Raw genomic sequence first — 22,098 nt, forward strand, 5'->3', positions numbered from 1 at the left:
ATGTTATCCTGCCTTATGTTGTATGCTATGCATTATGTCTTTGACACTTAGTTTTTTTGTTCTAAATTGATCATCATTTTTCCAATTTTGTTTATTTTTGATGGCGTAACATTCTATATCGGCATGTCACGCCATCAAAACCGATAGCAACATACATATAACATTTATCTGGTTTGATTTGTCAAGTGGTCAAAATTACAACAAACTGGAAACACAGTATCAAATTTGAGGCAAAAAAATCAATATCAAATTAGAATTTTAGTGTAAACTTAATGACTTTTGTGCTATTTTCATTTTTATTTATGATCTTGTATTTTAAACTTTTAATTATCTTTTAACGATTTTATTCTTCAAAGAATAAAAATATATTTTTTAATAAGATACCTCAAATTAGTTTACAAAACATAAATAAGCAATTTAGTTTACATATATATATATATATATATATATATATATATATATATATATATATATATATATATATATATATATATATATATATATATATAATTTAGCTAAAACATAATTAAATAGTATACAGAAATCATTCAGGCATGCTTTTGACATGGCACAAGGCTTAACCAGGCTTTTGACATGGTATAACCGGATTTTTTTATTAAAATCATTTCATCCAACTACTTTGATAGGTAAAACTACCACCAATATAATAAGATTAATGAACAAATTGAATTTTTGTAACTTTAGATACTAATAAGGCTAGTAATATAGACCGATTAAACTGGTTGTATAATAGATCAAAACATATAATTTTGAACATGTCCAACACTTTAAGAAAATTTTGAACCTATGGCCAGATATAAAACTAAATCCATATCAACCATTCAATAATAACGATCAACATATTAAAATAACATCAATCAATACTAATGCCATGTTGAATCAAATTTACCTAATGTTTTTACTTTTTATAAAACACCACATCTCTTCACTCATACAAACACCACCATATCACCCCTCCAACAAACATTTATTGCTAAAACAAACATTTAAATAGTTTCATCCATTGCATAACACATAACACATGTTCCCTGGCTCATTATTAAACTTCAACTACTACATGTCATATCCTCTCTCTTCATGGCTCAACAAACACATGTCAACAAGCCATTCAACAACCTACAACATTTATACAACAGATCCTAACAAACAGGTGTCAGTAAACATCACTACTACTAGTACTAGTACTACATTCATAAAAGTACAAGCCAAAAGATGTTGCTAAAAAGGTACTGGCTCTGGCTCTGGTTCTGGTTCTGGTTCCGGTTCCGGTTCTGGGGCTTGAACATGTGATGGTCCATTGGTATTGGCCCCGGCTATTAGAGCTTCGAGCTCTTGCAATGCTTGTAATGCAACGGACCCGTAGTTGGGATCGATGCATGGCTTGACCGCAATTGCGAATTGCTTCACTTTTGATTGCTGATAATGGTTTGGTTTAAGGTAAGTACATGAAAAATATGTTTGAATTGATAAATAAATGGGGAAATTCCATAAAGGTTTAGTGGAAAATGTAGTGTTGTTAAAGTTTGGTAGGGAAATTTCATTAAAGTGACTTTGACAAATGACAACTTTTTCTATTGTAAATGAGAGTTTTTTTTTTTTTTCTTTTTTCAAAGAAACCATTGTTAAGAGAGTTCAAAGCTTTATGAGGTACAGTATTTTTTAAAAAAAATCAAAGTCTTAATGGTTAAATCAAAAATATATTCTTTAGTTGATTAAACGAAAAGGGAAATTTTCAATAACGTCCCAATATTTTGGACCGGTTTACGGTTTAATCTCAAATTAATTTTTGTTTACAAAGAAAGACAGATTACAAGCTAAAACTTCGGAAATTTAGCAGGTATCCCGACTTTTTTCGTTAATTAGTCAAAATATCGAGACTTTTCTGAAAATTACGTTATATTTTTACCAAAAACCAAAATTAGTTCAAGATCTTCAGAAAAGTTTCAATATTTTAGTTATTGGTAAAAAATAACGATTAGTTCATAATCTTCAGAAAAATCTCAATATTTCGATTATTGGTAAAAATAACATAATATTTAAAAAAAATCCTAATATTTTGACAAATTAACGAAAAAAGACAGATTACTGGCTAAATTTGCGAAACTGGCCAAAAAGGATCATTCGGAAGTTTTAGCAAGTAATCTGTCTTTTTTTTTTTTTTTTTTTTTTTTTTTTTTTTTTTGAAAACAATCATTAATTTGGGATTAAACCATAAACTGATCCAAAATATTAAAACTTTATTGGAGATTTCCCAACCGAAAAAAATTCAAACTACAATGATTTTTATAGAATTTGGCCTTATTACTTTTGGTGATAATTGTTTGTAATCATATTTAATAGGTCAATATATAGAAAAAACACTTGGGATTTTCAGCATGTTATTGATTTAATCCCGTAACTGTTTCATGTAGTCACTAAACCTTTATACTTTTCTTTAAACATTAGAAAATAAGCATTTTTCCCAATTAAGCGTGCTTATCAAAAAATGCTTATTTTCTAATTATACTTTCCTTTAAACATTAAAAAATAAGCATTTTTTGTATCAATGCAATATACAAAAAATAACAGCGTGCTTAACCCATTTCATCAATTTCACTGCTAAATATTATTTTTTCAATCAATTTAGCCAACTTATCTTAGCTTATAAGCTCTTTAAGATAGTTGACTTATAAGCTAGTTAAGCTAGTTTTTTGATAAGCTAAGTTATTATCTTTTATTGATAAGCTACATTAGATAGCTTATTTACTTACAAGCTAAATACAGTGAGAAAAAATTTGGTAATCAACTTACAAGAAGGTCGTATTTAGTCTTCAATTCTTGATAAACCACAAGCTGTCGTGGATCCGTCACTATCACCGCCGTTCCACGTCCAACCTGCACACCAGAAACCACATCATAACCAAGTAATCAATCAGAAAGAGAACAAAAAAGAAGAACAAGAAGAAGATGGAATCATGGAGATGCAAATGGAAAATCAATTACATTGCTAGGCTTGTTGAGAGGTTTTCCGGTCAATCTCCCAAACCTACTGACATAAGGCCGACCGGATCTTCTACTCTCAACAACACCACCATTAACACCGCCAACATTTAGTCTTCCAGCCCTCTTCGGCCTTCTTCTTGGCGCCAACACATTTCCAGACAATGGCACAGTCACCGGCCCTATTCCAATCCTCCTCGGTCTACCAACGCCCTTCTTCACTTTCGGTGGACGACCACGCCCCTTTTTAGCCGCTGTGTTTTCAGTCGGTGGTGGCGGTGGTACCGATGGAACTGCACCACCGTCGTCGCCCAATCCTAGTGAAGCAAAAAGAGGCTCCGACCCCGCTGTAGCATTAGCATTCCCTTGAAAATCCGAACCGGAGCCATGGTTAACGGGAAGATCTTCGCCGACATCGACATCGTATTGATATTGAGGTTGATAAGACAGAGGAGGAGGAGCTGCATCATATGGTTGTACATTCGGCATCTGAGTTTGTACCCCTATTCCCGAATCAGATCTATTTTTCGGAGGACGACCGACTTTCCTTTTCGTTGAACCAGGAGGAGGTGAAATTGTAGGAGCATTTACATCGGTAGCATGATTAACATCACCAGTTTCAGTATAACCGAATGTTGAATGATAATCGGTGGATGTAGGAGGTTGAAATTGATCAGATCTGGGAGGAAACATGTAAGAGTATTTGACCATTATGAGCTGACCCTCGTTCCTCAAACGTTTCAGATGGTGAGTCAACAGGATTGAGTGAGTTGGAGGTAAATTCTTGTACTCTTTCTCTATGTATTTAGATATCGCTTGTTTACTAGATCCATCTTTATCCTTTAGAGCAGTAATTGCCTCTATTATCATCTGTTAAAAACCGAAACAAATTCATAAAATAGTTTAAGCAAATTTTCAAGGAGATACATCGGAGAATCATACAGAGAGAATACATCGGAGAATCATACAGAGAGAGAGAGAGAGAGAGAGAGAGAGAGAATTGTTACCTCGGTGTAAGGAGGATGGGTTTGGGTAGGACGCAGCGTCGGAGGAGCGTCGGAGACGTGATCGGCGAGGTGGGTGGTCATCGGCTGTATATCCGTCATAGGGTCCATAGAGAGAGACTGATAAGGAAGGGAAATGGAAAGGGTTTTGTGATGATTTTTAAGCCCTCTTGGGGATTATATGTCACTTTTTATGAGAAATTTTTTAAGAAATTGTTTCTAGGGATGTTTGGTTTTGTGTTTAAAAGTAGTCGGTAAACAATTAAGATAAAACTTCAAAAATGGTCCCTGTGGTTTTCGAAAATATTAAGTTTAGTCTTTAAGTTTAAAAAATATCACAGATGGTCCCTGTGGTTTTAAAAGTTTTAACAAATGTCATTTTCACTAACATCGCTAGTTTTTTATCGTTAAGTGAAGGGTATTTCAGTCATTTCACCACCACATGGACCATTTATGAAGTTTTGCCTTATATATATATATATATATATATATATATATATATATATATATATATATATATATATATATATATAATTATTTAATATTAAAGGGCCCCACCCCTCATTCTCTCTCTCTCTCTCAAAATTGAGTCGTACATCCACCCGACTCGTTTACCCCATTGCATTCATAGAAACAAGTCACAACCTTAATCGCTTCTCCAATGGTTGCTCGATCAATAGGTTTGCGTTCGACTGCAAGAGACCCTGAAGGTCTACCATTGTTGCCTTTTCCTCTTAATTCATGAATCAATCTTCCTTCAAATTTAGCAACAGCAATCGAGTCGATCAAATAAGTGGAATCTACGAATCGCTCTGGAATCAAGGCCTATTTGAGTTCATCATCTTCTTCATTGTTCCGATTATCTACAATCGGCGAGATCATCACGGCATCGCTATCGAAATTTTTCTTCTTCATTCTTCTCAATGATAACTTGATCTTCTTCCCACCGAACCATCCATGATGTTCAGTGGCACGAGGTGTGCTAAAACCGTAAAGCGCAATTCGCCGGAAAATAAAACCAGATGCTTGAAACAGGCGACCTTATCAACCAGATAATCAACTGCTAAAATTGAAAGGATGGTGTTTGCAGTGACGAGAGGTGGTCTTTCTCTACATTTGCAATTGAAACGAAGATATCAATCCCAGGTAGATCGGAGAGTCCTTTAGGGTTGTTCTTGGTGGGTTTGAATCTTTCTTTGAGCACAGAGAGTCTTTGGATCTGGTAACTGGGCAGAGCTTCAGAAGTTGGTCGAGAAGCCATGAGAGAACTGTGCATCTAAACCCATAAATTGACAAATTATTGAGGCATTTTGATAGATTTAGATTCCCCCAATTTGTTCTTGACCTTCAAATATTGGTCCGGTCCCCCATGGTGTTTTTTTCTTGATTTTCAATGATTTATGTAATTTTTTTTATCTCTTACAGTGTCGATTTGGGGAAATTGATCATTGACTCTTGCATTTGTTCCGCTTCTCTTCAGTAATGTCTGCTTCAGTAATCCCTCCATTGATACCCTCATATCGATCAGACCATAGAGCATGAACAATCACAACCAGCCATGGTGTTTTACTCCAGTTAACCTTCTTCACATTAGGCTCTAACCATCGTATTGGTCATATCCATATCCAAAATCGGTATAGGAACCCAACATAAGGATGTGGATGCCTGAAACAACAAATTTGAAACAATAAATTCCCACTTCTTCAGATCATATACTAACAAAATAATGTTGGAAATTTGTAACCTGAAACAACAAATTTGATTGGAAATTGAGTCGGAGGAGTCTTGAAAGAGTATTCAGGGGTTGAACGAGAGAGAGAGAGAGAGAGAGAGAGAGAGAAAGACCTTTAATATTAAATAATTATATTTTTTAAAATAAAGTCAAAACTTCATAAATGATCCCTATGGTGGTGAAAAGACATAAATGTCCTTCAGTTAACGGCCAAAAGCTAACGGTGTTAGCGAAAAAGATCATTTGTTAAAAGTTTTGAAACCACAGGGACCATCTGTGAGGTTTTTTGAACTTAAGGACGAAACTTGATATTTTCGAAAACCACAGGAACTATTTTTGAAGTTTTGTCAACAATTAAACATTGGATAACGGAAATACTAGTTTTCTAAGATATTTTTTTCTCACCTGTAGATTTTTCCAAGAAGTTGCTTTTTTTAATTAATTTGAAACATTTTATAACTTTTAACTTGATGATATAAAAATAGAATAACAAATGAAGCCCATATTTTCTTTTCCCTTTTTTGGGTAATTTTACAACTATAATTAGTTTTATCAAAAAATTGGAAAAAAAAAAAACTTATCACTTATAGCTTTTTGTATCAAATAAACTAATTCTAATATTTTTTTTACAAAAGTTTATTTTGTTACCATATAAGTTAACAAGTATTTTTATTAAAAGAAGTTATTTTAAAACACAAAACCAAACACCCCTTTAATAGAAACTAGGTGGGAAACCCCGCTACGCGGGATGTGGATTTGTTCATAATTTTGGTCGTCTTCTCATCGGTTATATGTGTTTGTATGTTGGTGATTTTAATTTCACCATGTCATTTTAAGTAGCTAGAACTAACATGTGAGCTAAGGGGCTTCATAATTTGTACTCTAATATATGTACGGAGTTGTGCGGAGTGCACGCATGTATAAAATCGAATTAGAAGTCGGTTCGAAGACTAGTCGGGGGTCCGAGGGCAGCGCCCCTGGGTTTCCAGAGGGGCAGCGGTCCTAGCGGGGTCCAAGGGGCAGATCCCCTAGCTGGGGTCCCGCTGCCAGGTCAGTGGGTGGGGTCGAGGGGCAGCGCCCTAAATCCTCATTAAATTACTCGACCCCCTAAATCCTCATTAAATTTCTTAAGGGTGATTATGGTAAAACTAACGAAACTCGTTAGTTTTGGTAACCCTAAATCATCATTAAATCCGGATTAACCTTACTTGCTTCCAAAGCAACTAATGACGGCTCAACCCTAATGAAACCCTAATCTTGTTTAATATATAAACAACTCTTCCTCTACAGAAGGGGGTTACGATCTTAAGCTCTCGTTTTTCATCATACTTTCACAGAATCGTCTAGCATATTGGCTTACGTTTTATGTGCCTAGAAACGTAAGTGTCCACTTGGATTATCCTAGGCTAAATTTCTTATAACCCAGGCATAGGGTAGAAATATTAGTTCGAAAAGTGATATCACGATCCAAGTTGGTATCCAGATCTCCACCACAAACCCTAAATTTCCCTGCATTGTGTAGCAGAGAGGTAGCAATATTGTACAAAACGTAAAGTTATAATTATACACAAAATAGAAAAGGTGTAGCTTTTGTGTTAAAGTATAGTACATTGCATTACAAAGACATAATAGTCAAAGTAAAATGTCAACGAAATATTTGCCTTTCAGTAGGTCAAAGTCTATGAAATCCATAAACATCTTCAACTCTTGTTTGTAATCTCTGCAAAGTGAAAAATATAATGCAATAAAAATGCATTCATATAAATTTATGTTTCGGACTGATGAAAGACATATGGGAGGGGGTATTTTGGTAAAATATTCACAAAGCATGACGAAACATATCAATAATCTAAACATTGAAAATTTTTCATCTTACCTGTAACATGGAACTCAATGCGCTCAAATATTATTTTCAAACAATGGCGATTTTGGCCCATAATGACTTAATTTTCTAGCATAAAAAGAAACATCGGAGAATATTACCACGAATGTAATTTGATCGTCTTTTACATATTAGAAAGTTTAATTACATATATACCTGCTTGTCGGGATCTTCTTGAAACAAAATTATAGTCGTACAATGTTGTCAATGCAATCGTCTGTAACTTAATCAAAATAACAGAAATTCGATGAACATTAAAAGAGTATAGAAAAGCTAATATGATGTGTAACAAACACCAATAGCTCTCATGTTTTTGCAAACACTGTTTCAATACTTGGAACCTGCATCAGAAATAAAGTTGAAAAGTTTTGGAAATGAATGTATTTTTGAAGTACTTGTAATGCAAGACATCGATTGTCAAGAGCCTGAAATGAATTTTGTCACGGAGTTATAAGTTATAACCAATGAAAAAGAAATTGTTTAAAAATAAATAGACAATGATGAGCGAATAAGTGAAACTCTTGAATGGAATTGTCAAAATAATAGAAATATGATGAAATTATAACATGTCACGCATTTGGTCAGCATGAAATAGATTAGAATTCAATAATAAAGATTAATGCTTTTAAGTTTTTGGTTATATCTAAATACTCCTCGTTTGCTGTAAAAAAATATATAATTGAAATTTTTTGCATTTATAAATCAGTGGTATTTTGGTCTTTAAAATAAAAGGGAAGTAAGGAACTGAATTTCTTCTACCCTCCCCTAGGTATTGTGAAACCCATCAAAATTTCAATTTAAAGAATTCCAATCGAGTTGAATTTCATCCATTTGGCAACCAAATACCCTATGGAATGTAATCAGAAATTCCAATTCCACCGAATTCGAAAAGCAAACACGCCCTGAGGATTTCTCAAGTGGAAGTATGATTCACATGTGGCCTGACTCAAACGAACCAACAATGGGAACCCAAATACAGAATGTATGTGATATTTTAACCAATCTTTAGTCTGAGGATAGAGAGTATATGTGTTCTTTTCAACCAGAAACTCAAAAGACGGGAATCTGGTAGAGAGCTTAACTTTATACTTTTAGGGTCTCCTATTGTATCAATATAAACCTGTAATTACAATGATTAGTTTTCATGAAAGTTACTAACAGTTAAATTTTAACTACATAGGTGTATACCTTGGTTAGATGATACCCCATGTCTAGTATAATGTTGACCAGGCCTATGGCAGACTCAGATGATGATAACAGATCTCAAGAAAGGTCTAATATTGGAGAGAGTGATAATAAAATAATTTATTGTGTTAAGGAGGTGGAAGAGGAGAACAAAAGTGATGATATTAAGGTTGTTTTCACAGAATCACCTCCAAGAATAAGTCCATAAAAGTTTCAAAAACAGGCTTATGTTATTCCTTGGTGGTGTTACATCCAGAGGAGGGTATACATCAACAAAAAGAATGTCCAGAAAAGTGATCTTGCAACATAATAAGGTTGAGCATGAAATGGAAAAAAAAATGGCCTTGATAAGAAAGAACATCAGGTGGGATCAGATTCGAAATCATTATCTAAGTCTCTAGGTTTTGGTGGGAAAAGATTCACCAATGAACATAGTGATGTTATGTCCTCTTCTTGAATGGTTTATAAAAAAAAGGTCTTTTGTTTTGTCGATTGCGAAAGTTTCTAGTTTTTAAAGAAACCAAAATATCAATTTATGAATTTCAGTTTTCTTGAATACGAAAGAAAGTCTATACTGGATGATGTAGAAGAATATTTAATTGTTGCCAAAACATTGGGTCACGATATGACTAGAACAGAATTTGAAATGCAAAATCTTTTAGCTAATTTGGGTGTGAACAGGTGGATCCATTAATATTTTGTCCTTCAATATATGTGGAATGACATCGATGAAGAAAAGGAGAGTATTAATAAAGTGTGTTTAGAGTATAGCATCGATATTTTATGTTTGCAGGAAACTTTTCTTACAAAGGTTGATCTATTTAAAATACGTGCAGTTTGGGGTAATAATCAGCTTGACTTTGCTTCAAGTCAAGCTCGGGGACATTCGAGGTGTATTATTGTCTATTTGGGACCCTAATGTGTTTGTCAAAAGGTGAATTCATTGTACAAATCTTTTGGTGATTGTTGAAGGGGAGTGGATTAATTTTGATTTTTTCTACTTTTTATGGTCAACCAATATGCTCCTCAAGGCGTTCAAGAAAAACAAGATCTTTGGTCTTTTATTTCCACGTTTATGAGTTGAAATCCTAGGAGTATATTATTATGGGTGATTTTAAGGCAGTTCGGTGCATCAGTGAGCGGTGAGAGACAGTGTTTTGTTAAGTTACGTTATATTATTTTAATAGTTTAATTTAGAAAATAATAATTTTGATATTCCTATGGGAGGTTTCAAATATGTTTGATGCACCAGAAGCGGTGATAAGATGAGTATATTGGATCGTTATTTGATCACCGAAAGGGTAGTTGACTTGTTCCCGTACAAAACAGTCATTGCATTGGAAAATTTGAATTCTGATCATAGACCAATTCTTTTAAAAAATGAAAGTGTTGATTACGGGCTTTCTCCTTTCAAGTTGTTTAACTCATGGTTTGATATGAATGGATTTGATGAAGTTGTTTGTCACTCTTAGGCTAATTTTCAAGGAGATAGAAGTTATAATTTTTTATTTATTTCTGAGACAAGCTTAATTTAAAAGCTAAAATTAAAGAGTGACATGGGGCTTCTGATTTGGCTTCCAAAACTGAGAAAAGAAACATTGATTATAGGATGTGAGAAATTGATAAAATCATGGATCAAGGGCTTGGTGATCAACAACTTGTGATTAATAGAACGAATTAAAGTATCTTGTATGCTCAACAATCATATTAAAGTGATATTGCTACTTAAAATATGATAGTAATGGGTCACACTAATAAGAACTTGATACAACTGATTTTTTATTAGAAATTGATTTTAATAAATATTCAATACAATTTTATAATTAACTGGAAATTATTTATTTTATGGAAATAATAATTTTCATTAGCAAGTAACATTACTTATTTCATATGGTATAAATTAACATGTCATGCACAAATTTTTGGACTAGATGAATTCCTTTTGTCTTTTACCAAAAAGTCAAGGTTTATATTTTAAAGAAAGTGTATAAAACTTATAAACTACTTGCATTATTTTTTTTTGATGAAAACTATGGCCTCTTTAAGGCATGGTTTTTTCAATTGATTAGTAAAAAGAATCCAAGTCTAGCTTGCATGCATGGACATAATAATGAGTTAGGGACATGGTTTCTTAAAAATTGCTAAGACCTTTTGGTTAAGGACTTCACTTTATGCATCAAGAGAGACGAGGCTTTGATTTTTTGGTCTTAGACTTGGAATGGCCGAAATTTGTATGTTCTCTCCCATTCTCTCCCTTTTGGTTCATCTTTTGAAGAGTTACTCTCTTACATATGCTCTCTTAAAGTTCATATTGGTTATGAACTTCAAGCTTAAGAGTTAATAGTTTTAGACTAGCATCTACATCAAGTTGAGTCATTATTGGTGTCTCTAAAATTCATCATTCTTCATCAGCTTCCAAGCCTCCCAAAAGGAACCAAAGAACTACAAAGGTTGTAATTTCTTCATCCTTTCTATGGTTGGTGTTTAAATCTTTCTATAATTTGCAAGATTATCCTTGGTGTGTAAACTTATTTTATGTTATTCAAAATTTCTAAGTCTTCCTTTGCCTGGATCTTATGTTTTTGAAACTAATTGTTAAATAAAAAACCAACAATTGTTATCAAGATCAATCTTGAAATTTTGTTTAGTTTTTTTGATTTTTAGAAATCTTAGTTTTTGGAGAATATAGATAACTTGGTTTTGTATAAAAACAAGTTCATGCATATTTTCTATGACAACTTTATAATTGATATTTTATGTGATAAAAGTTTTCATGCATCTTTTGTCATTTAAAGTTGTCTTGAAAAAACAAATGTTGTTTAATGTATATGATTATATGTATGATGCGCATAAACTAGCAAATGATCATTTTGTTTTTTTGTGTTTGTTGTTTTTGTTATAAAATGGTTGTAATAATTTATTTATTCATATGTTATGTAATAAATAAATAAGTTAGTTTACTTGGTTTATTTTTGTAAATAATAGATTAGTTGTTAGAAATAATTTATTTGTACTAAAATGTAATAAGAAATGAAGTTGTAGCCATTTTTTGAAGACCAGAAGGCAATTTTCGAGGTTTAGAGGTGTGAAGGGACAAAGGCAACCTTTTCAACAATCTGTTGCAAAAGGTGTTGTTGTTGGTAACTTCCCTTGGAGCTGTTGAACCTAATGCAACCTTTCTGAAAAGTGTTGCATATTGCTGAAATACTGTTTTAAAGATTTTTTTTCCAATCTTTTACAAGCAATAGGTGTTTTCTCAAGTGAGAGCTTCTACAACAACATTATAAGAAGATTTTTTGGTCCCTTAAAATGTCCCTTTAGGAATGGGCTTGTCATTTTTGTGTTGAGTCACAAAAATATCATTAGTTGGTTATGTTTATGCACATATACGTTTTATGCATGTTTGTGTTGTTTATTTTATGCAACTATTATGTGTGGTTGATAAATTAGTTTTTTGCACATGCTAAAATAAATTTGGACAAAATAAACATCACATGGAGCTTGGTTTTTGAAAATTTATAATGTAGACATAAGATGCAACAACTTATTGTTTAAAATAAAATCCTGATTTATAAAAACGTTAATAATGGATAATTTTGAAATACTCAATTATAAGTTTTAAAAGGGTGATTTTTATAACTTATACAAACTCCAAATATATAAGTAATAAAACGAAGCTTTATTAAAGATAAAAAATGTTCAAATGCACCCAAAGTTAATACCGATTATTAAAATCGAATCGCGTAAAATTATATAAAAATTATTTTTTATATAGAACCTTTAAAAGTGATTTTTCTTTTGAAAATTGGTACCATGGTTTATTATATGCATGTAATAACCATGATATCATATATTTTTAAAACTAGAATTATAAAACATATAAAAGGCCCTTTCAAACCTCAAATCTATGCAATCCATCTTGAAGAACATTCGTACATCTTTTATATACTGTAACACCCCGAATTCAGAAGGTCAAGAAAGGAAAGGAAAACCCCAAAGTCAAGAGGTCTGCTCGTCGAGTCCAGGGAGGAACTCTACGAGTAGGAGCGGGTTCTTACGTCGTAGATTAAGTGACCTACTCGACGAGTCGGTAGACTGACTCGGCGAGTCTGGCCTGGGTTGGGAAACCCTAATTTCGGGACTTGGTGCCCTATTTAAGCATCATATTCTCATTCTCTCAGCCTCATCTTCAGCCCCCATACCCCAAACCCACACCCACGAAACTCTAGTGCATCTTATGAGTGGTTGTGCCACCTTTGTGTGATTTGTGTGATCTTGAAGAAGAAGAAGAAGAAGAAGGGGAAGAAGGAAGTTGGAGGTCCAAGAAGGAGGAAGTAGATCCAGAAGATACACTCTAGTGGCTGCATTTCTTGGTAATCAAGTCTTCATCTTGGCTTTTGATTTATTAGGTCACTTTATAGTCCCTTTTATGAAGATTTTGGTCCATGAATGGGTGCTTGTGGGATTTGGATGTCCCCAAGCAAGATCCTTTCAGATATGAGAGTATTGTGGGTAGTTAAGACATAAAGGTGGAAGCTTTATGCCATTAGAACTTCCCATGCAAAGTTTAAGAGGTTGTTATGGCCTTTTGAGCAAAAAGGGCCATGCATGGATGTAAAGGCAGTAGCTTTGCATGTTATTCCGACCCTAGAAGGTTAGATCTAGATCTTGGATGCTTTGTGCGCGACTGAAATCATTTGAATAGATTTGGACATAGAGGGACTCGGCGAGTCACTTATAGGACTCAGAGAGTCAGGCCGTTTCCTTGCACACAACCCTTCTGCTAGCAGGTATGTGTTAAGTTGGTATGGGACTCAGCCAGTATGGGTTCATAGTGGACCTGAAGATCATCGTACTCGACGAGTTCAAGGAGGAACTCAGCGAGTCCAAGGCAATCTCCCTAATTTTTGAAGGTAGACTCGACGAGTTCAAAGGAGAACTCGGCGAGTCAAATGAAGAAAGGTCCCGACGTGTTGAAGGTGTACTTGATGAGTTCACGGAGAACTCGACGAGTAGGATCGAAGTCCAGAAGTAATCTGTGAATTGTGGGACTCGACGAGTTGATGAGTTAACTCGGTGAGTTAAAGTTAACTCGAAGCATTGACTTTGACCGTTGGCTTTGACCAAGTCTGACATGGTTTGAATTTTGAGGGTATTGTTGCCTAAATGTTATTTTGGGTATTAATAGTTTGGGGACCCGAAGGATCAGCAGCTCAGGAGTTACCTGATAGCAGTTAGAAGTGTTCAGCTAGTCTTCAGCAGTGCAAGGTGAGTCTCCCTACTGTTTGTATGGGTCTAAGGCATCAATGCCGACCCATTGTATTTATGCTTATGTATAGTAGGAAGATCCGGGAGTTAGCCCAAGGCACTTATTGTTATATGTTCCGGGTTACAACCTGATGCCGGGCGAGGCCCGAGGAAGGTTAGAATGCTAGAGGTCTTTATGATTCTTGCATGAATAGGTATGATAGATTCAGGACCGGGGGTCCGATGTCGGGGTAAGCCCGTACTATGTTAGATGATAGTATGTCTCCGGACCGGGGGTCCGATGTTGGGGTAATCCCGAGGAAGATTCTTATGTTGTATGTTAGTTTATACTTGTTGTCTCTGTGATACTTGTATATGCCTGGTAGGGAGGTGAGTGTGGGCGAGGTCCCGTATCTCATCACTAGTTGAGTATGGATGGGGTTCCATATCTCAATATTAGCAGAGTAGGGGCGAGGCCCGCCATAGGAAGTGAGTGAGTGTGGGCGGGGGCCCGTATCTCACTACTAGCAGGAGTATGGACGGGGTTCCACAACTTCAGTAGCAGAGCAGGGGCGGGGTCCTAGTTAGGCGAGGCCTTGGACCAGTGTACAGTTAGAGAGTGTTTATTTATGTACTAGTATGCTATTTTTTTGTATGTATGTGTGTAGCGGGCGAGGCCTGGAGACAGGAGGGGCCTAAGAGAGACAAATTTGTATACCGAGTGGAGATCGATGCCAAGTGGGACCTGATTCCAGGCGCGGCCTGATGCTCGGCGGGGCCCGATGCCGAACAAGGCACGATGCAGCAGGTGGGGGCCCACTACATGGTTATGTGTTCATGTTTACGCGTATATGGTATGTGGTAGGTTGGGGAACTCACTAAGCATCGTGCTTACAGTTTTCAGTTTTGGTTTCATGTACTTCCGGTAGCGGAGGGAAGAGCTCGGGGTGATCGCATGGCACATACACCAAATGAGTTTTAGCCTGGGATGTTTACTTTGATAAAATGAACAAGTGTTTTGAAATGATACTATGATTTGTTATATAATCCTTTAGTTATGGTTGAAATGAATTGATACTTATGGTTTTATTAATGTTTAAAAATAAATTTTTGGTCATGATTTTTGGGATGTTACAAGTTGGTATCAGAGCCTTGGTTTGAGGGATTCGGGCACACTCTTGGGTGTGTTTGAACTCAAACTGAGGACTTGGTATGAGAATTTTCAAAAGACAATCATTTTTATAAAGGAGCTTGGGAAAAAGAAAAAGAATTTTGAGAAAAGAAAAGAACTCTGAAAAGTGAAAGAAACTTTGGAAAAGGAGAAAAAGGGTGTGGTGCATGCAATCAGCCGAGCTCAAGTAAGTTCTCCCAAATTGCCCATACAAGTTTATGTTATGATTATGTGATCAGCATGCTAGATGTAGTGCTAAGGATCTAGGAGGATGCCTTATATGCCTGTTATATGTGTTTATTGAGTTGCATTCTAGTATCGATTAGACAGTGGTAGGATAGCATGTTTAGGTTATGCCTGATTATATGAGCTTAGAACCACATGCTAGTACATATTCTTGTTATGTGGATAGAATTGCTTGATTATGTTCTGGTTAGATTTCCCTTTTTGTCTGAATGCTACTTGCTTTGTGCTTTATGGGACTCTGAGTGATGGGACTTAGCCATTAGGTGAGTGCGTCAAGTCACACGTGACCAGGGTTGAATAATCTCAGAGTGCTAGATTTGGCCCTATTGCGCAACTCTTGTCTGAGTCTAACCGTTGCAGGGACGAGTCCTTTACTCGAAGGATTATCTGAGCCTCGTCGCATGCGATTTTATTTAGGTAGTGGCTAATTGGCATTATGAAGATGCCTTCAGTAGCTGAGGACTAGGTTCGGGTTGGAGGTTACCCTGGGGCAAGCCTAGGATGAGAGTAAAGCTGGGAGCAGTAGTAGTAGTAAGGGACTTGGTGGAGTCGTGGCAATTCTTGAGGAAAGTACGGATAGATGTGGAAGGTAGTATGGGCCCGTACTACTGAAAGTAGAGGATCTGTACTCGATTTAAGAAGGGCTGAGATAAAACTAGGGAACTTGTAGTGTGTGTGTGATCCCTCGGCAGTGATGTGTATTTTGATGGTTGTTATGTTATGTTTTCAGCATGGTGACGTTGCGGGAGAGACCAGTAGGCGGTTCAGGCGCCGGCGAGGGATCATGCTTGGGTGCAGGAACTGGGCAGCTCAAGGAGCGGATGAGGGAATTTGTATCAGTTGAGATTACGCGAAGTATTCTAGACCAGACTCCTGTGATCATTGGCACGGTCAAAGAGGGCATACTATAAATTTTGGATGAGAGGCTGGGAGCTTACCGCACTGAGATGATGGCCATGATGGGAGCGCGTACATTGACATTTAGAGAGTTAGAGCTTGTGGAGCTCCAGATTACCATGGGGCGAGGGACCCCATTGCTAGCAGCAGATGGTTGGCTGATGTCGCTAACGCTTTTCGTTCTAGCCGGTGTCCTGAGGGGTCAAGGTTCGACTCGCCTCCTGTCTCCTGAAGGATAGAGCACGGGATTTGTGGGAGGAGGTTGGTCATGCTATTGGGGATGATGTCGCGTTGGACGCAATGACATGGAGCGATTTCTCGGCCAGGTTCAAGGCCGAGTTTGCACCGGTGATTGAGGTGCAATAGTTAGCCTGAGAGTACCAGGATCGGTTACAAACTACAAAGACAGTGGCGGAAATCACCGCCAAGTTCAGGGAGAGAGCCCTTCTGATTCCACAGTATGTGGCGGACGAGGAAATGAAGAAGGCTCGGTACCACGAGATGTTGAGGAGCGATATCAGTCAGTTCGTGAGTCGGTCCAGCTGCAAGACGCTGGAAGATATGATCACTCGGGCTAGAGAGAGAGAGAGAGAGAGAGAGAGATTGATCTTGAGACATAAAAGTAGAGAAAGCTAGCAGAGGTTTAGGTATCTATGGGATCGGGCAAAAGTCCCAAGACATCAGATTCTAGATCGAGAGGTCCTCAGGACCGGGGCCGCTGTGGCAAGTGCGGCAGGACACACGAGGGTGCGTGTAGGGGTGGCAGCGGTGGTGATTCTAGTTGCTTCAAGTACGGCCGGATTGGTCATTTTAGCAGAAATTGTACTGCTACCACCACCCAGGGTTCAGACTTGATATGTTTTTGTTGCAGTTAGAGGGGCCACAAGAAGGCCCAGTGCTCGAGTTTGCTTTCAGCAGGGCATATGATAACACCTGCCCCTGCGACTTTGAGGATCACCAACGGTTGTCAGGGTCGAGAAGAGGCGCCTGCAGAAAGAAGCAAGGCATACCAGTTGGTTTCGGAGGAGGTGCAAGCAGCCCTCGATGTGTCAGGTACATATCTTTCATTTCTTTGTCAGCTTATGTTATGATTTTATTGTTATGGTTCTGCATCGGTATTGGTAAAGGTATTTCTGAATTTTTGAGGCCTGCTCATGATTGAGTTATATGCCATCTGCATACCATAGATTTTAGAATGATAGTTGGAGGTCGTTCCCTTTTAGAGCAGGACACTCAGGATGCAGTAACTGTAGCATGCATGTGTAGGACTTGGTAGTGTCTCGCCAATTTTCTGGGGGAGGAATTGTTTGGGGAATTGGTCGATTAGATCACTAGAAATGGTAAGCATGGATTGGAAACAGAGTGGCCAAGGGATGATAAGGAAAATTGGAATTTATTTCCAAGCTGTGAGCTGTGAGGAGCTAGTTGAATCGACGTGGGGGAAAGCCACCCAAGTAGTTAGGAACGGAAGTAGGCGCGGAGCTGGGTTGAGTTCGCAATCTGGGTGAGGAAGAAAGTAGCTTGAGTGGCTGTTGTGTTGAGGAGCACATGAATTGGGAGTTTGGGAAACTTCCCGACATTGAGTTCGTTTTTCCACGATCGGTTGATGACTGATTGGGAACTAGATTGGAAATTTCCAGCAAGTCACAAGTTTAGGAAGGATTTAAGACTGTGGGATAGCCGCAACATTTCCCTAGGAGTGAGTCAGTGAGGGAAGTGATGTAAGACTGCGGGTAAGCCGTAGCATTCCCTAACAGTTTAGTTAGTGGAGTGTGGGCAGGGGCCCGTATCTCCTAGATTAGCGGAGTGTAGGTGGGGGCCCGTATCTCCTAGTTAGCGGAGTGTGAGCGGGGGCCGTATCTCCTAGTTAGCATGGTAAGAATCGGGAAAGGATAGCAAGCTGAGTTTAGGAGAGGAGTGGGCATGCATAGCCCTAGATAGGTGAGACCTGCAGGAGAGGCCGATCCGAAGTGTAGTTTAGGTGAGACCCGTAGGAGAGGCCTGTGTACTTATAGCAGTAGGTGAGACCTGGTAAAGACCTTAGGGTCAGGGTAGGGCATCAAGGATCCCAGAACTTCTAGAGCCAGAGTGGCTAGGTAGATAGAGCGGTTCAGGTAGCCAAAGTTTTCTTCAGAAGTCATTGAGAGTGGCTAGGAGATGGTTCTTGCATTCAATAACCGGTGAGAGTCCGGTATCCCGGATAATGGCAGATTAGTTGGGACTAGGGTGGTCTCGGTTCATCTGGAGGCAGATGAGATCCACCTAGATTTCAGGCAGGGGTGGTAATAAGAGAAGTCGTACGTAGAACAGCTAGGTGATAAGAAGATGGCCGGCACTGGGAGTGGCCGGGATTGCGATTTCAGCTGAAGGTTTATTCTTTTCGGAGATATGGAAGGGTTGTGGTTTATAGAAAGCTGCCCCGGGAAGACTAGTGACAGCATCGGGCGAGGGGGTGAGCCCCCCTTAGATGTCGAGCGTTGGTACTCGGAAAGTACCGGAGGGATTGCTGGTTGAGTAAGAGTGTTGTACTCGAAAGTTGTAGTGATTGGACTGTTCTCCGGAAGATATTTTCAAGGATTGAACCGAGCAGGCAAGGTATGCGACAATTAGAAATGCCGATAGTGGTTGCGGGGTTGTGAGCCGGAGCGGACTTCGAGGACGAAGTCTAGTTTAAGTGGGGGAGAGTTGTAACACCCTGAATTTAGAAGGTCAAGAAAGGAAAGAAAAACCCCAAAGTCAAGAGGTCTACTCATCGAGTCCAGGGAGGAACTCTACGAGTAGGAGGATGTTCTTACGTCATAGATTAAGTGACCTACTCGACGAGTCGATAAACTGACTCGACGAGTCTGACCTGGGTTGGGAAACCCTAATTTCGGGACTTGGTGCCCTATTTAAGCATCATATTCTCATTCCTTCAGCCTCATCTTCAGCCCCCAGACCCCAAACCCTCACCCATGAAACTCTAGTGCATCTTATGAGTGGTTGTGCCACCTTTGTGTGATTTGTGTGATCTTGAAGAAGAAGAAGAAGGAGAAGGGGAAGAAGGAAGTTGGAGGTCCAAGAAGGAGGAAGTAGATCCAAAAGATACACTCCAGAGGCTGCATTTCTTGGTAATCAAGTCTTCATCTTGGCTTTTGATTTATTAGGTCTCTTTATAGTCCCTTTTATGAAGATTTTGGTCCACGAATGGGTGCTTGTGGGATTTGGATGTCCCCAAGCAAGATCCTTTCAAATTTGAGAGTATTGTGGGTAGTTAAGGCATAAAGTTGGAAGCTTTATGCCATTAGAACTCCCCATGCAAAGTTTAAGAGGTTGTTATGGCCTTTTAAGCAAAAAGGGCCATGCATGGATGTAAAGGCAGTAGCTTTGCGTGTTATTCTGACCCTAGAAGGTTAGATCTAGATCCTGGATGCTTTGTGCTCGAATGAAATCGTTTGAATAGATTTGGACATAGAGGGACTCAGCGAGTCACTTATAGAACTCAGAGAGTCAGACCGTTTCCTTGCACAAAACCCTTCTTCTAGTAGGTATGAGTTAAGTTGGTAAGGGACTCAGCCAGTCTGGGTTCATAGTGGACCTGAAGATCCTCGTACTCGACGAGTTCAAGGCAATCTCCCTGATTTATGAAGCTAGACTCAACGAGTTCAAAGGAGAACTCGGTGAGTCAGATGAAGAAAGGTCCCGACGTGTTGAAGGTGTACTCGACGAGTTCAAGGAGAGCTCGATGAGTTGGATCGAAGTCCAGAAGTAATCTGTGAATTGTGGGACTTGACGAGTTGAAGTCAACTTGGAGCGTTGACTTTGACCATTGGATTTGACCAAGTGTGACTTGGTTTGACTTTTGAGGGTATTGCGGAATTAGTTAATCTCAAAGGATCTAAAAGCTCAACAATAATAAGTTAATATGTTAGATGGTTAGATAGTTAGTTGCGGAAATATAAAGAAACATAAATGACAGCAGTTGATATATCAAGTAAACACATAAGATGATTCATAACATGGAATGCATTCAAAGCAAGTTAGTAAGTGAGATCAATCTTAGTGACAGAGTCACAAGTGACTTGCTCCGAAGAGAGGTATTAATCAATTGTGTTCAATTGTGTTCGAGAGGATTTCAGAGAGTAAGAAAGATATGAGCTGAAGATAATTAAGATCTAGAGATGAGTAAGAAGAGACCTGTTTTGATTGATAAAACGTAGTCTCTATTTATAGAGAAAAAAGAGATACAATAGATTGACTCTCTAAGAGTTTCCATGCAAGGCATACTGGACAATAGAGAGTGTTACAGAAAGAAAATAAACTAAGTACAGAAAGACGACTGCGGTAGCTTGATGACTTCGGATGTGATCTCTGAAGAAGCTTGACTGCAGTGAGGTGAGGTGTAGACTTAAAGAGGGTCACTTTATGTATCAATAATTTCCCCCTAAGTGACCTCTAATTTTCTTCACTTATCAATTTTAAGGAACTTGATCAGGATCCACAAAAACTTCCTAACATTCTCCAACCAGGTGATTCTTCTTAAAATCTCGAACTTAACTTCAGCAGTTGTATGCTTTGATTTTTCCACTGCGGTTCGACAAATTTCAAATTGTTTCTTCGTGAGGCAGTTCATGGAGGTCATGGAGATGAAGTACTTGACTTGATCAGTCTTCCTTTTAAAGATAACTCCAAGTTCAGGAAAGTTTGTAGCGCCAAGGGTTCTTTCCTCATAGCCTTCGGTTGGCATCGATGCGGGATCAATAGGAGGTAGATCAATCTTTTTGGCAAGTATTGGGTAGATCTCCGCATCGATCTTAGCGAAATCACACACAGTTTCTTTCAGATACGTACTTGCTCTTTCAAATGCTATCTTCATATTCGGATGCTTTTCACACTTATTTTTAAACACCTTTGCTATCAGGAAGACTTCTTCTGGGTTCATGCAGGGGAAGTCAACTTGGGTGCGGACATAGTCCTGATTCCTTATTGTGAGTGTGTATTGCACAAACTCAGCCTTCAAAAATTTTTGCGGCTTGAAGTTCTTGACTGCTGAAGGTCTGTCATTGGACCAGATCTTCTCAATGGTAGACGTATGTTTGGCATAAAATCGGTTAAGTCTTTCAAACTCCATTGGCAGTCTCTTGTGATCAGGAAGGTTGCGGTCAAACTGCTCAAATACAGTGAAGTATTTAGCGTTTGGGGAGATAGGGACATCCCAGTATCCATCCAAAGGAGGTTCAGCATATGTGAGGTATGGTTTGTAGTCATCATCTTGAAGTCTGCGTTGGGGATTGATCCAGGAATTTATCAATGATTCATCCATCACAGTGTCAAAACCACATTCTCTCCAAATGAGCTCTGCAAGTTTAGCTGCTTTCCAGGCAACTCTCTTTTGCTTCGTTATAGGAGAGTCATTTGAACTTGGAGAGGACATGTGCTCTGCAAGATTCTTGAAGTCTGGGGGAGTTTCAGGTCTTTCAGGGGAAGGGATGATTTTGTGTTGCGGTGGTGGAGAGTGGTGTTGCGTTGAGGGTTGAGGTGAAGGGACTTTCGAAGAAGCGGTGTTGGAATGATGTTCTTCTTTATATTCTTCTTCTCGATGGTCTTCTTCTTCACTTCCCCCTCTTGAGGAGTTCAGAACCGGAGACTCCTCAAGCCATTGTTTAAGGCCATCGACTTTAGCACAAATCTCCTGGAAGTGAGCTTTAAGAACTTCAGACAGTTGCTGGTTATTAGGAATGGAGGTGTTGAACAG

General features: G+C 38.1%; 1 protein-coding gene across 1 annotated transcript; it reads right to left on the minus strand.

The window, feature by feature from the left end:
* Positions 1–969: 969 nt before the first annotated feature.
* Positions 970–4,195, minus strand: LOC145086144 (uncharacterized). The gene is made up of 4 exons (XM_079023882.1): positions 4,008–4,195; positions 3,004–3,870; positions 2,812–2,895; positions 970–1,437 (listed from the first exon to the last, which is right to left on the minus strand). Exons 1-4 carry the CDS (start codon positions 4,113–4,115, stop codon positions 1,240–1,242), a joined length of 1,257 nt encoding a protein of 418 aa, XP_078880008.1. The 5' UTR covers positions 4,116–4,195; the 3' UTR covers positions 970–1,239.
* Positions 4,196–22,098: the final 17,903 nt, after the last annotated feature.

Source organism: Lactuca serriola, chromosome 2, assembly GCF_051521515.1.
Source record: "Lactuca serriola cultivar US96UC23 chromosome 2, Lser_US96UC23_V15, whole genome shotgun sequence".
Lineage (NCBI taxonomy): Eukaryota > Viridiplantae > Streptophyta > Magnoliopsida > Asterales > Asteraceae > Lactuca > Lactuca serriola.

Excerpts from the sequence above, each read along its gene's own strand:
- LOC145086144 (XM_079023882.1), bottom strand. The coding sequence starts at position 4,115 with ATGGACCCTATGACGGATATACAGCCGATGACCACCCACCTCGCCGAT. Across the intron at positions 2,896-3,003 it reads CTCTCAACAAGCCTAGCAAT|GTTGGACGTGGAACGGCGGT; the intron begins GTAATTGATTTT and ends TCTGGTGTGCAG. Across the intron at positions 1,438-2,811 it reads AGACTAAATACGACCTTCTT|CAATCAAAAGTGAAGCAATT; the intron begins GTAAGTTGATTA and ends AACCATTATCAG.